Below are 15,016 nucleotides of genomic sequence, written 5' to 3'. Positions count from 1 at the left end.
GAATCGGTGGGTTCAGGAGGGTAATACGGAATGCCGTGCTGGATCCCAACGGCCTCGTATCACTAGCAGTTGAGATGACAGCCATCTTATCCGCATGGCTGTAACGGATCATGCAGCCAAGTCTCGATCCACGTCTGCAAGGCAACAACCATCTGCACGAACATTTCAACGACATTTCCAGCAGCACGGACTATCAGCTCGGAGACCGTGGCTGCAGTTACCCTTGACGCTGCATCACAGACAGGAGCGCCTGCGATGGTGCACTCGACGACGAACCTGGGTGCACGAATGGCAAAACGTTATTTTTTCGGATGACTCCAGGTTCTGTTTACAGCATCATGATGGTCGCATCCGTGTTTGGCAACATCGCGGTGAACGCGCACTGGAAGCGTGTACTCGTCATCGAGGTAATGGTGTATCACCCGGCGTGACGGTATGGGGTGCCATTGGTTACACGTCTCGGTCACCTCTTGTTCGCATTGACGGCACTTTGAACAGTGGACGTTACATTTCAGATGTGTTACCACCCGTGGCTCTACCCTTCATTCGATCCCTGCGAAACCCTCCATTTCAGCAGGATAATGCACGTTGCAGGTCCTGTACGGGTCTTTCTGGATGCAGAAAATGTTCGACTGCTGCCCTGGCCAGCACATTCTCCAGATCTGTCACCAACTGAAAACGTCTGGTCAATGGTGGCCGAGCAACTGGCTCGTCACAATACGGCAGTCACTACTCTTGATGAACTGTGGTATCGTGTTGAAGCTGCATGGGCAGCTGTACCTGTACACGCCATCTGAGCTCTGTTTGACTCAATGCCCAGGCGTATCAAGGTCATTATTACGGCCAGAGGTGGTTGTTCTGGGTACTGATTTCTCAGGATCTATGCACCCACATTGCGTGAAAATGTAATCACATGTCAGTTCTAGCATAGTATATTTGCCAATGAATTCCCCTTTGTCATCTGCATTTCTTGTTGATGTAGCAATTTTAATGGCCAGTAGTGTACGATTATTACCATTTTATCGTTCAACATGCAAATTCTTACAGTTTTCAGAATGAAATTTCACTCAGCAGCAGTGTGAAATGATTTGAAACTTCTCACTTCGGTACACCAGACTGGAGACTGAACTTGGTAGCTATGCCTTTTATGGGCAACTGCCCTAACGATTGCACTATCCGAGCATGGTTTATGACCCAGCCTTACAGCTTTGGAAGATATGGGATGAGGTGATGGCAGAAGTAAAGCTGTCAGGGGAAGTTGTGAATTGCAGTAGGACAGGTCAGTCAGCAAAGTGTTTGCCCGCAAAAGCCAAATGTCCCAGTTTCCAGTCGCAGTCTAGAACACAGTTTTAATGTCCGTGTTTCACTCTGCAACAATTGTCACTACCTCAGCTACCACCTGATGGAAGTTATAGCATTGTTTACAAAATGGTAAACATTAGTCTGCAGAAAATTTTTTCCACTGCTCAGGATCACCAGCATAAGTGCGTTACCACAGTTGAATGCCATTTCGAAATGAAGTACAGGAGGGACCGTGCCTCTGGCAGTTCTGTTGCCAGACGGTACGCTGAATTTGTAGACACTCATTGTTCATGCAAAGGTTGGAGCAAGGAACATCACACCATGTTCTGTCAGAAAAACTTATCAGATGTTTAAATGAGTGACATGCAGCTGTTTAATTGTCTTTTACTGTAACTGCTGGTTTCAGTTTACACTATCATGACAGTACATGCTTACATTGAAATAAAGCATGGAAAGCTTGCATTTTATGAATTTCTAGTCGTTCCACAGATTTTTACACGATGATGTAAACTGAAAATGGCAGTTACAATGGCACAGCACCCCAATCCACATAGAGGTTAGAATTATTTTCAAATCGATAACTTCCTCAAAATTTTGAATCTGACAGCAAAAGCTCATATTACACAACTGTAACAAATAAAAATGATTTAAAGGTACTACAGATAGAGCTGAATTGACAAACAGTGGATGAGGCACCTTGTGTGAAGTTCCTCAGGATCTGGACAGAAAACATAAAGCTCAGTCAAGTCACAGGCCAACACTCGTCACAAAAGTACCAAAGAATGGTTCCATTCAAAAGTAATCACCACATGCGTTGTTATACAGGGAGTACATAAAGTCTGGGAACACTTTCAATCATTTATGGCACAAAAACTAAACATTGTACAGATGCCATACATATTGCATTTTGAAGAGACACTCTGAAAGCTTTTTTTTTTTTTTTTTTACAAACATTTGATATGCGAACCATGAGTGACCCGGCAAACATCTACATCTACATCCACATGGATACTCTGCAAATCACATTTAAGTGCCTGGCAGAGGGTTCATCAAACCACCTTCACAATTCTCTATTATTCCAATCTCGTATAGCGCGCGAAAGTCAAGAGGGTTGAGGTCAGGAGAACGTGGAGGCCACGGAATTGGTCCGCCTCTACCAATCCGTCGGTCACCGAATCTGTTGTTGAGAAGCGTACGAACACTTCGGCTGAAACGTGTAGGAGCTCCATCGTGCATGAACCACATGTTGTGTCGTACTTGTAAAGGCACATGTTCTAGCAGCACAGGTAGAGTATCCCGTATGAAATCATGATAACGTGCTCCATTGAGCGTAGGTGGAAGAACATGGGGCCCAATCGAGACATCACCAACAATTCCTGCCCAAACGTTCACAGAAAATCTGTGTCGATGACGTGATTGCAGAATTGCGTGCGGGTTCTTGTCAGCCCACACATGTGGATTCTGAAAATTTACAATTTGATCACGTCGGAATGAAGCCTCATCCGTAAAGAGAACATTTGCACTGAAATGAGGATTGACACATTGTCGGATGAACCATTCGCAGAAGTGTACCCGTGGAGGCCAACCAGCTGCTGATAGTGCCTGCACACGCTATACACGGTACGGAAACAACTGGTTCTCCCGTAGCACTCTCCATACAGTGACGTGGTGAACGTTACCTTGTACAGCAGCAACTTCTCTGACGCTGACATTAGGGTTATCGTCAACTGCATGAAGAATTGCCTCGTCCATTGCAGGTGTCCTCGTCGTTCTAGGTCTTCCCCAGTCGCGAGTCATAGGCTGGAATGTTCCGTGCTCCCTAAGACGCCGATCAATTGCTTCGAACGTCTTCCTGTCGGGACACCTTCGTTCTTGAAATCTGTCTCGATACAAACGTACCGCGCCACGGCTATTGCCCCGTACTAATCCGTACATCAAATGGGCATCTGCCAACTCCACATTTGTAAACATTGCACTGACTGCAAAACCACGTTCGTGATGAACACTAACCTGTTGATGCTACGTACTGATGTGCTCGATGCTAGTACTGTAGAGCAATGAGTCGCATGTCAACACAAGCACCGAAGTCAACATTAGCTTCCTTCAATTGGGCAACTGGCGGTGAATCGAGGAAGTACAGTACATACTGACGAATCTAAAATGAGCTCTAACATGGAAATTAAGCGTTTCCGGACACATGTCCACATAACATCTTTTCTTTATTTATGTGTGAGGAATGTTTCCTGAAAGTTTGGCCGTACCTTTTTGTAACACCCTGTATATGATACCAGTACAATGTTTGGTTCTTGTGCAATGAATAATTGAAAGTGTTCCCAGACTTTATGTGCACCCTGTACTTATCCCACTGGGAGCTTAGATGATCAGTTCCCATTTCATAGAATGTGGTCAGCCACTCACAGACCCACTCTTGCACTTCTTTGTCTGACTGAAACCAACAGCCAGACACGTTTTTCTTCAGGCCAACAACAACGTGAAAATCACACGACGAAGGATTCAGGCTGTACAAGGGATACTGTAGTGTTTCCAGACTGAATTGCCGAAGCGTCAGCTCTGTCCAATTGGCAGCCTAGAGGTGGTTGTCGTCGTGCCTCAGGATGATTTCGTCCGGCAGTATTCCCAGCAATTTCCTTATGGCATGCCACATTTTCTGCAAACCGCCTTCATAGGGTTACGTGATGGGGAGTTTCCCTTTCAAGAAGCTCTTATTTGTTCACCCTTTAAATACATCCACTGAGCAGCTCCGTAATCGACATATGTAAACAGGGTGCAATGGCAGACGTAGTTTACTATGCTTGATGGTCCACTTAACCTGAAGCAGAGTGTTGTTTGAACAATGATGAAATCTAAATAGCACTAAAACAAATAAAAAGTAGCATGGATGGTTGGTCAAATGGGTGGGTGGGTGGTTGGAGGGGGGCGAATGGCTATTGACCCTTCTCTCCTCCTCTCCCTGCTCCCTTCTCCTTTTGCGGCCAGCTGTTTAATGAGGCGCTAGCTAATGGAAAGGAATGCGTGGATTCTAGTATGTACTATAGAGTGAGCCAGGCGACGTTACGGAACTGACCACGGTCACGTTGTGCGCAGTCGGCGTGGTAGAGGTCGTGGTCGGGGTCGAGGTCGAGGTCGCGGCCGTGGTAGCGCTCACGGTCGTGGCGGGCAGTTCCGCGCTCCGCCGCCAGCTGTCAGCACCCGCGCCCGGCGCCGCCGCAGTGCTGCCGCCTGGCGGCGAGTTGTGCGCGGCGCGCGGCGGCGACAGTTCGGCGCTGCGCCGCCAGGTGGCAGGGGCGCCGCCGCTGCCGCCGGCCGGGGAAGCCCCGGCGAGGCCGTCGCGGAAGAACGCCTCCCGGCGGCGAGCGTTGTCTGGCGTCGAACCAGGACCTGCAACAGGCGGAGGACGCCTGTAGATCGCGAAACGTCAACAATGAGTCACATATTACTCACACTGGCGCAGGAGAATAGGTGAAACCGTTAAACGAAATTTCTGAAAACACTATCACAGATCTTATGTTAGTATGATAATTAAAAAAAAAACAGTCTTGATGGCAAATTTCTTTTAATCGGAGTGACCGGTTTCAATCCTTAAGGAACATCTTCAGAACGGCAGCAGTGACTTCAGCGTCGTGGATCGGCGCAGCCTGCTCCATGCAAGTCCATCTGCCGTTCTGAAGATGATCCTTAGAGATTGAAACCGGTCAGTCCGATTAAGAGAAATTTGCAATCAAGACTGTTTCTTAATTATCATGAAATCGTTAAAGCTGAACAAAACTCGGAAGCCTGATGGAACCTCTGTATGCCGAATTCGCTGCTGAGGTAGCACCTCTTTAGCTATAACGCACCGTAGGTCCCCCGGAAACTAAACCGTGCCCAGTGGTTGGAAGAAAGCGCAGCTCACACCCGTCTACAAGAAAAGTTGCAGAAGTGATGCACAGAAGCACAGCCTAATTAATATCTTTGACGTCCATTTCTTGTGGAATCTCACAAAACGTATGCTGAGTCCAAATGCAAAGATGTATTTGCAACAGAATGATTTCCTTCATGACAACCAGCACGGATTTCGAAAACACCGATGTTGTGAAACCGCACTAACACGTTCCTCAGATATACTGAAAGCTGTGGATCAAGGCAGATCGGGTAGATGCGGTATTTCTCGATTTTCGAAAAAGATTTGACTCAGTACCACATCTACGCTTATTATCGAAAGCACGAAAGTATAGCGGCTCTAGAGAAATTGATGACTGAATTAAGGATTTCTTTTTTTTCCTTTCTTTCTTTTGTAGGGACGACCCAGACGGTTATATTAAATGGAAAGGCATCGACAGAAGTAGAATCAACTTCAGGTGGGACCCTTGCTATTCCTATTGTTTATTAACGAACGTGCAGACAGGAATAATAGTAACCTCAGAATTACCGCAAATGATGCAGTTATCTACACTCATGCTCATAAATTAAGGATAATGCTCATACATGGTAAACTACGCTCTGGTGGGTGGTTTGCGGGTTTAAATCACCTCGGGGTCTGACCATGGGGTGCATTTGACCTGCGGTCTTCGCACGGTGGCGCTGGCAGCAGTCCACATACGCAGAGGTGTGTTGGTGCTGTCAGAGTACGCTGCAGCGAGTAAGTGTGCAGACGTTTTCAGACGTGCTAATGGTCACTGTGTGCTGAAAATGGCTCAAAGAACACATATTGATGACGCTATGAGGGGTAGAATACTAGGGCGACTGGAGGCTGGTCAAACACAGCAGGTCGTAGCACGGGCCCTCCGTGTGCCACAAAGTGTGACCTCGAGATTATGGCAACGATTCCAGCAGACAGGAAACGTGTCCAGGCGCTACAGTACGGGACGTCCACAGTGTACAACACCACAAGAAGACCGATATCTCACCATCAGTGACCGCAGACGGCAGCGGAGTACTGCAGGTAGCCTCGGTCGGGACCTTACCGCAGCCACTGGAACAGTTGTCTCCAGACACACAGTCTACAGACGACTGAACAGACACGGTTTATTCGCCGGAGACCTGCAAGGTCCATTCCACTGACCCCTGGTCTCAGGAGAGCCTGCAAAGCCTGGTGTCGAGAACACAGTACATGGTCATTGGAACAGTGGTCCCAGGTTATGTTCATGGACGAGTCCAGGTATAGTCTGAACAGTGATTCTCGCCGGGTTTTCATCTGGCGTGAACCAGGAACCAGATACCAACCCCTTAATGTCCTCGAAAGGGACCTGTATGAAGGTCGTGGTTTGATGGTGTGGGGTGGGGTTATGATTGGTGCACGTACACCCCTGCATGTCTTTGACAGAGGAACTGTAACAGGTCAGGTGTATCGGGACGTCATTTTGCACCAGTACGTCCGCTTTTCAAGGGTGCAGTGGGTCCCACCTTCGTCCTGATGGATGATAACGCACGGCCCCACCGAGCTGCCATCGTGGAGGAGTACCTCGAAACAGAAGGCATGAGGCGAATGGAGTGCCCTGCCTGTTATCCAGACCTAAACCCCATCGAGCACGTCTGGGATGCTCTCGGTCGACGTATCGCTGCACGTCTTCAAACCCCTACGACGCTTCAGGAGCTCCGACAGGCACTGGTGCAAGAATGGGAGGCTATACCCCAGCAGCTGCTCGACCACTTGATCCAGAGTATGACAACCCTGTGTACGTGTGCATGGCGGTCATATCCCATACTGACATGGCGGTACATGCCCAGGAAACAGTGGCGTTTTGTAGCACACCTGTTTCGGGAAGGTTTTCTCAACTTATCACCAGTACCGTGGACTTACAGATCTGTGCCGTGTGTGTTCCCTATGTGCCTATGCTATTAACACCAGTTTTGTGTAGTGCCACGTTGTGTGGCACCACATTCTGCAATTATCCTTCATTTATGAGCATGAGTGTGTAATAAAGTACTCTGTGCAAAGGAGCTGGACAAACAGTTTCCCAGGTCTTCATAAGATTTAGTGTGATATGGAGCGGCAGAAGAATGACTATTTAAGCGCCTCTATGCCTGATCTATGTAAGTAATCTCAGCTTGTCTTAGCGATCCCTTCGGAAGCGGTGCTTGGTGGCAGTAGTACACACGTATTCCTACAGTCATGACCTGAGCTGATTCTTGAAAATTTCTTAAGTTCGCTTTCAAGGGATTGTTTGGGTATATCCTCAAGCAAATGCTAGTTCGCTTCTTCCAGCGTCTCCCTTACTCTCGCCCATCAGTCGAGCAATTAAATGGCTCTGAGCACTATGGGACTTAACATCTGAGGTCGTCCCCTAGAACTTAGAACTATTTAAACCTAACTAACCTAAGGACAGCACACACATCCATGCCCGAGGCAGGATTCGAACCTGCGACCGTAGCAGCAGCGCGGTTCCAGACTGAAGCGCCTAGAACCGCTCGGCCACAGCAGCCGGCATTCAAGCAATCCGACCGTCACTGTACATGTTAAATATTCCCTGTTCAACCTGTTTGGTATGCCCCACACCTTGAGCAGCATTCCAGGATAGGTTAGCCGTGAGTCTACTTCAAGACTCCAATTTCTCAGTATTCTACCAGTCAATAGAAATCTGCCAGCTGGTTCAGCTATGACTTAGCCTGTATGTCCATTCATATCCCTACAAAGTGTTACACCCAGTTGTCTGTAGGAGTTGGCCGATTCCAATTAGGAATCGTTGATATGGTAGTCACAGGATACGACGTATTTTTCGTTTTTTGAACGGCACAATTGTCCACTTCTTGACATTTGCAACAACTCGTCAATCTTTGGGCCACTTTGCATGTTTACCAAGATCTGAGTGAATATTCGTAGAGTGACCAGACGTCCGGATTAATCCGGACACGTCCTCCTTTTTAGCTCTTTGTCCGGGGTCCGGGCGGATTTTTACAGTGTCCGGCTTTTTCGCAAAGTTGAGCGTAATACAGTTAAATTTACAATTTGTCCCGTTCTATTGCTCTTTTCTGAAATACTTTAACTATTGGCACAGCCTTCGTGGTAAACACGCACGAAGGCGGTGTTAGTAGGTGGCACCAGGATCGTCGATGTTATCGCTGATCGACCTATAAGCGAATGCAAATATCGATTATTTAAAATTTTCGTTTCGTATCTTCGCTTTGTATTGGGTTGGCTTCCTGTAGTGCACGTGTGATTTGTGACTAATTTTTAACCGAGTGGAACAGGGAATTGTATCTATGCTTTATAGATCTAGAAAAGGCATATGACCGGGTTCGTAGGAGCAAGTTATGGTCTGTTCTTCGAGATTATGGAATAGGAGGCAAACTTTTGCAAACAGTTAAAGGTCTTTACATGGATAGTCAGGCAGCAGTTAGAGTTGACGGTAAATTGAGTTCATGGTTCAGAGTAGTTTCAGGGGTAAGACAAGGCTGCAACCTGTCTCCACTGTTGTTCATATTGTTTATGGATCATATGTTGAAAACAATAGACTGGCTGGGTGAGATTAAGGTATGTGAACACAAAATAAGCAGTCTCGCATATGCGGATGACTTAGTTGTGATGGCAGATTATATTGAAAGTTTGCAAAGTAATATTTCAGAGCTAGATCAGAAATGTAAGGACTATGGTATGAAGATTAGCATCTCCAAAACGAAAGTAATGTCAGTGGGAAAGAAATATATACGGATTGAGTGCCAAATAGGAGGAACAAAGTTAGAACAGGTGGACGGTTTCAAGTACTTAGGATGCATATTCTCACAGGATGGCAACATAGTGAAAGAACTGGAAGCGAGATGTAGCAAAGCTAATGCAGTGAGCGCTCAGCTACGATCTACTCTCTTCTGCAAGAAGGAAGTCAGTACCGAGGCTAAGTTGTCTGTGCACCGTTCAATCTTTCGACCAACTTTGTTGTATGGGAGCGAAAGCTGGGTGGATTCAGGTTACCTTATCAATAAGGTTGAGGTTACGGATATGAAAGTAGCTAGGATGATTGCAGGTATTAGTAGATGGGAACAATGGCAGGAGGGTGTCCAAAATGAGGAAATCAAAGAAAAACTGGGAGTGAACTCTATAGATGTAGCAGTCAGGGCGAACAGGCTTAGATGGTGGGGTCATGTTACACGCATGGGAGAAGCAAGGTTACCCAAGAGACTCATGGGTTCAGCAGTAGAGGGTAGGAGGAGTCGGGGTAGACCAAGGAGAAGGTACCTGGATTTGGTTAAGAATGATTTTGAAGTAATAGGCACCAATGTTAGCACGGAATAGGGGATCATGGAGGAATTTTATAAGGGGGACTATGATCCAGAGTGAACGCTGAAAGGCATAATCAGTCTTAGATGATGATCATGATGATGATGGTGGTGGGTTACGTAAAATATTTGGCTATGCCTAACCGAAAGTGTACATTTTCTGATGTCCTTGCTTACAAATATCCGGCTTTAAGAAAGGGGGAAATGAATTTGAAGCGGAATGTAAGATATGTGTAGCTGGAACGTACGTCTCAGTGGCCAATAAAGGTAAGGAATAACTCGACAGATTAACTGTCATGGTTTTATTTCATTGTTTCACAGTCATTCAATTTATTTGTATTCGGAGGTTTAAAGTGCAGTTTACATGTCGTCAGCTGCTGCTTGAATTGTAGATGTTGGTAGCAGTGCGTCGAATGAAGGGAGGTGAAGGGTCGTACGCTTTTCGCTTTGTAAGCAATTCCGTGTTGTTGACATAACAAAACAATTGACACCACACTGTCACCACAAACAATACTTTTAATTTTTTTAATATTGCTCAGTTAACCATCACCTGACCATCAGCAACAATTAACTACTAGTTTTACCAGTAATTGCCGGCAGTCACGTGACTTGTCCAAAGCCGACGGGTGGTATGCTCATCTGCAGTTGACCCGTTTGATGTGTCCTCTTTTTTTCTTCTTCTCTTGTCCTCCTTTTAGAAGCTGTTTGTCCTCCTTTTTAAACAATTGCATCTGGTCACCCTAAATATTCGTTGTCTCGGCGGCTGTTATGGATAGCGCCATTTTGCCACGCACGGTATACTTCAACCACGACGTCACGCGAACAGTTTACATATTTAGCCGTTTCGGAAACACCTTCTACCCTTGCCCCGGAAAGCTAATGACCATGCACTTTCGGACGTTTGGGCTGCGTTTCCGCTGCACTGTTATCCGCGTATGCCCGACACACTTTATATGAAGGGCTTATTTCAATAGTGGTACAAGTCCATTTTTGTTCATTCTGACATACAGAGTGCTAAAGTTAAATGAGCGCTGAAAAATCTGCAGTTATCTAGCCAGAAATATTCAAGAGTATATTCAAGTATATATACCAGATGATCAAAAAGTCAGTATAAATTTGAAAACTTAATAAACCACGGAATAATGTAGATAGAGAGGTAAAAATTGACACACATGCTTGGAATGACATGGGGTTTTATTAGAACAAAAAAAAAAAGGTTCACAAAATGTCCGACAGATGGCGCTGGACAGCAAAACGTCAGTGACTGCGCATGAGAATCATGTATAAAAAGGAGCTGTAATGAGAGAGAGAATCAGATGCACCAGCAGTCGCAACATGTTGACGTTACCTGAAAAGACGCTTTTAGTGAAGCTGTTTTATCAGAATGGGGAATGTGCTAGTTCAACGTTACGATCCTATCGCCATAGGAATGGGATTCGAGCGGGTAAAGGTCCGTTGACAAATGCAGCTGTGGCGAGAATGATTTCGAAGTTCGAAGCCACGGGTTGTTTTAGACGATAGACCCCGTAGTGGCCGACCGAGCACAAGACGTAATGCTGCTGAGACAGTTCAGGAAGAAATGGAGACTGTAGCGGGGAAGTCAGCGCTCGTGCAGTCGCACGTAGCACCGGCATTCCATACACTACTGTTTGGTTGACAGGCGTACCCTCCGATGCTATCCGCACGAAATCCATCGGCATCGTGAACTGTTACGTGGAGATTTAGTGAAGCGGAGGGCATTTGCGGTGTGGGCGTTTCAGAAAATGGCAGAAGATGACGATTGGTTGAGAAACGTGTTGTGGACCGACGAAGCTCATTTCACGCTCCGGGGGTCTGTCAACACCCACAGCTGCATAATTTTGGCTACCGAAAACCCTAGAACTGTCGTGGAAACTCCATTGCACGACGAGAAAGTCACGGTATGAGTTGGATTCACCACATCTAGCGTTATCGGGCCTTTTTTCTTCGAGGAAATGCGTGATTCTGGTTTTGTAACTGCTACCGTGACGGGTGAGAGGTACGCCAATATGTTACAGAATCGCATCGTCCCCAGTCTGGCTGATAAACACCTGCTGGAACGTACGATGTTTATGCAGGGTGGCGCTCCACCCCATATTGCTAGACGCGTGAAAGATCTCTTGCGCGCGTCGTTTGGTGATGATCGTGTGCTCAGCCGCCACTTACGTCACGCTTGGCCTCCCAGATCCCCAGACCTCAGTCCGTGCGATTATTGGCTTTGGGGTTACCTGAAGTCGCAAGTGCATCGTGATGGACCGACATCTCTAGGGACGCTGAAAGACAACATCCGACGCCAATGCCTCACCATAACTCCGGACATGCTTTACAGTGCTGTTCACAACATTATTCCTCGACTACAGCTATTGTTGAGGAATGATGGTGGACATATTGAGCATTTCGTGTGAAGAACATCATCTTTGCTTTGTCTTACTTTGTTATGCTAATTGTTGCTATTCTGATCAGATGAAGCGCCATCTGTCGGACATTTTTTGAACGTTTGTATTTTTTTGGTTCTAATAAAACCCCATGTCATTCCAAGCATGTGTGTCAATTTGTACCTCTCTATCTACATTATTCCGCGATTTATTCAGTTTTCAAATTTATACTGACTTTTTGATCACCTGGTATATAGCGCTGAAAAATCTGCAGTTATCTCACGAGAAATATTCAAGTATGTATAGTCATTTAACTTTAGGACTTTGTATCTCAGAATGGACTTGTACCACTATTGAAATAAGCCCTTCACATACCCTCCACCGCTAGTGCTGCCAGCTATTTTCTGTGAGTGGTTATTGCATGTTGACGGCGAACACAGGCGGTAAATGTGAGTACAATATAGTCTGCTTCGTCATTAATTTGCGACCTGAGGAGCAGGGAAACCAACGCGCTTCCCTGGGGGACACCCGATAGCGCCATAGGCGTAATCTTGCATTTCACTGACGCATTCAATGTACAAACATAGAACTGGTCAACATATTCCGCAGATCGTGAACTATGCTTCATTTTACGTTTTTTCTTTTTTCTGAGAATTTTTTTTTTAAAGATGCTCAGTAACTATCCCACGAGAATGCATTACTTGATTACGATGGCGAGTTTCTGACAAGCGAGAACATTTTCCTTATTGAAGCTACGTCTACACATTATGCGGTCAAAAAATGGTTCAAATGGCTCTGAGCACTATGGGACTTAAGATCTGAGGTCATCAGTCCCCTGGAACTTAGAACTGCTTAAACCTAACTAACCTAAGGACATCACACACATCCATGCCCGAGCCAGGATTCGAACCTGCGACCGTAGCGGTCGCTCGGCTCCAGACCGAAGCGCCTCGAACCGCTCGGCTACAACGGCCGGCCCATTATGCGATTAGTCGGGATATAAGATGGCATCCTGTGTCCACCGTATCAAAAATTCTCTTAATCTAGTCACAAATGTCGCTTGAAATCGCATGCGACCGTGCTTTTGATAATGACATGACGTAGATGTGGTACTGATAAGGGGACCGTGCCTATTCGTCATCGCCGATTTCGTCCAAATTTATGGAATATGCCAGAAACGTAAGTGAGTGTGTTGGCTATCCTTGCAATGCAACGGTCGGTATTCTTTTGTTTCTGCTGTTTGTAAACAACACGCTTTCAAACATGCGGTTAGTTCTGTTCAAGTGTGATTGCGAGTAGTTGTTATACTTACGTTTGCAGTGAAACTAGGAGTTCATGATGCTGTTATAACATTCAATTGTGGTAATATTGGAAAGTGTTGGGTACTGTGAAAGGTGGGAATTAATCCAGGTGAGAATTAATCGCTGGGCTGCAACACTGCAGTAAAATGAGGATAGTCGATGCAGACAGGTCGGCATCGAATATGGCCAAGAAAGCAAGACAAACATCTATTGTGTTTCTGGATCTGCGTCGGTGCCAGTGATGGCCGTGTGTTAGTTAGAAGGAAACCAGCTGAGTGCCTGCAAGCAACCTGTCTGTATGGTAGGCACAATGGACATAAACCTGGAGTTACGGCCCGTTGCAGTCCTGAGTCTGCCGCTGTCAGCAATTATGTACAGTGGCTACATTCCTGCCAAGTCTTTCTGCAGTATCGCAAAAGGTACATCCAACTTCTTGTAGCATTATTACATGACCTCGTTCAGTGAGGAGTCGATAGCGGCGTCTTTGTCGCCTTAAAGGCATCCATAGCTAACACCAGCTCACCGTGTCCATTATCACGATCGTCATACTGTGTATTTAAAGCAAACCTGATTTTCATCCTCATAGTGGCGCTAGTATGTGACTCGCGCTTGCCGGCCGTTGTGGCCGAGCGGTTGTAGGCGCTACAGTCTGGAACCGCGCGACCCCTATGTCGCAGGTTCGAATCCTGCCTCGGGCATGGATGTGTGTGATGTCCTTAGCTTAATTAGGTTTGATTAGTTCTAAGTTCTAGGGGACTGATGACCTCAGCAGCTAAGTCCCATAATGCAAAGAGCCATTTGAACTATTTGACTAAGGCGAAATTTGAACCGCTGTCTTGCAGGTGTAGAAACATGCCTACCGGATTTCGTTTATTTCGCGCAACTGCTTCTTGGTGTTACGATTTTCTTCTGGTAGAGTACTGTTATGGCGGTTACCTTACAAGGGAACCTCCCCATCGCACCCCCCTCAGATTTAGTTATAAGTTGGCACAGTGGGTAGGCCTTGAAAAACTGAAAACAGATCAATCGAGGAAACAGGAAGAAGTTGTGTGGAACTATGAAAAAAATAAGCAAAATATACAAACTGAGTAGTTCAAGGAAAGATAAGCAACATTAAGGAGATTGAGAGCGCAGGAGCGCCGTAGTCTCGTGGTAACGTGAGCAGCTGCGGAACGAAAGGTCCTTGGTTCAAATCTTCCATCGAGTGAAAAGTCTAATTTTTTATTTTCAGTTTATGTGACAAACTCTTATGTTTTCATCACTTTTTTGGGAGTAATTATCACATCCACAAGAAAACCTAAATCGGGCAAGGTAGAAGAATCTTTTTACCCATTCCCCAAGTGCACAAGTTAGGTGGGTCGACAACATATTCCTGTCATGTGACGCACATGCCGTCACCAGTGTCGTATAGAATATATCAGACGTGTTTTCCTGTGGAGTAATCTGTTGACGTATGACCTTGCGATCAAATGTTTTCTGTTCCCATTGGAGAGGCACGTCCTTTCGCCTACTAATCGCACGGTTTTGCGGTGCGGTCGCAAAACACAGACACTAAACTTGTTACAGTGAACAGAGATGTCAGCGAACGAACGGACAGATATAACTATGCAAAAATAAAGAAAGTAAAATTTTCAGTCGAGGGAAGACTTGAACCAAGGACCTCTCGTTCTGCAGCTGCTCACGCTACCACGGGACCACGGCGCTCCTAAGCCCACATTGTCCATTATGATGCTTATGTGGCTCATGGACTACTCAGTTTGTATATTTTGCTTATTTTTTCACAGTTCCACACAATTTCTTCCTGTTTTC

The 15,016-nt window shown here is 46.1% G+C and overlaps 1 protein-coding gene across 1 annotated transcript in view; it reads right to left on the bottom strand.

Moving 5' to 3' along the window:
* Window positions 1–15,016, bottom strand: part of LOC124719626 (mucin-19-like) — a 367,770-nt gene that overhangs the window by 217,779 nt on the left and 134,975 nt on the right. The window contains exon 5 of the mRNA XM_047244842.1: window positions 4,388–4,701. Within this exon, the coding sequence (XP_047100798.1) occupies window positions 4,388–4,701 (314 nt within the window). The remainder of the gene's footprint in view (window positions 1–4,387; window positions 4,702–15,016) is intronic.

The sequence above is a fragment of the Schistocerca piceifrons genome, chromosome 11, assembly GCF_021461385.2.
Source record: "Schistocerca piceifrons isolate TAMUIC-IGC-003096 chromosome 11, iqSchPice1.1, whole genome shotgun sequence".
Classification (NCBI taxonomy): Eukaryota; Metazoa; Arthropoda; class Insecta; order Orthoptera; family Acrididae; genus Schistocerca; species Schistocerca piceifrons.
Note: the sequence above shows the minus strand (reverse complement) of the source record. Positions and strands in the feature narration are given on the sequence as shown.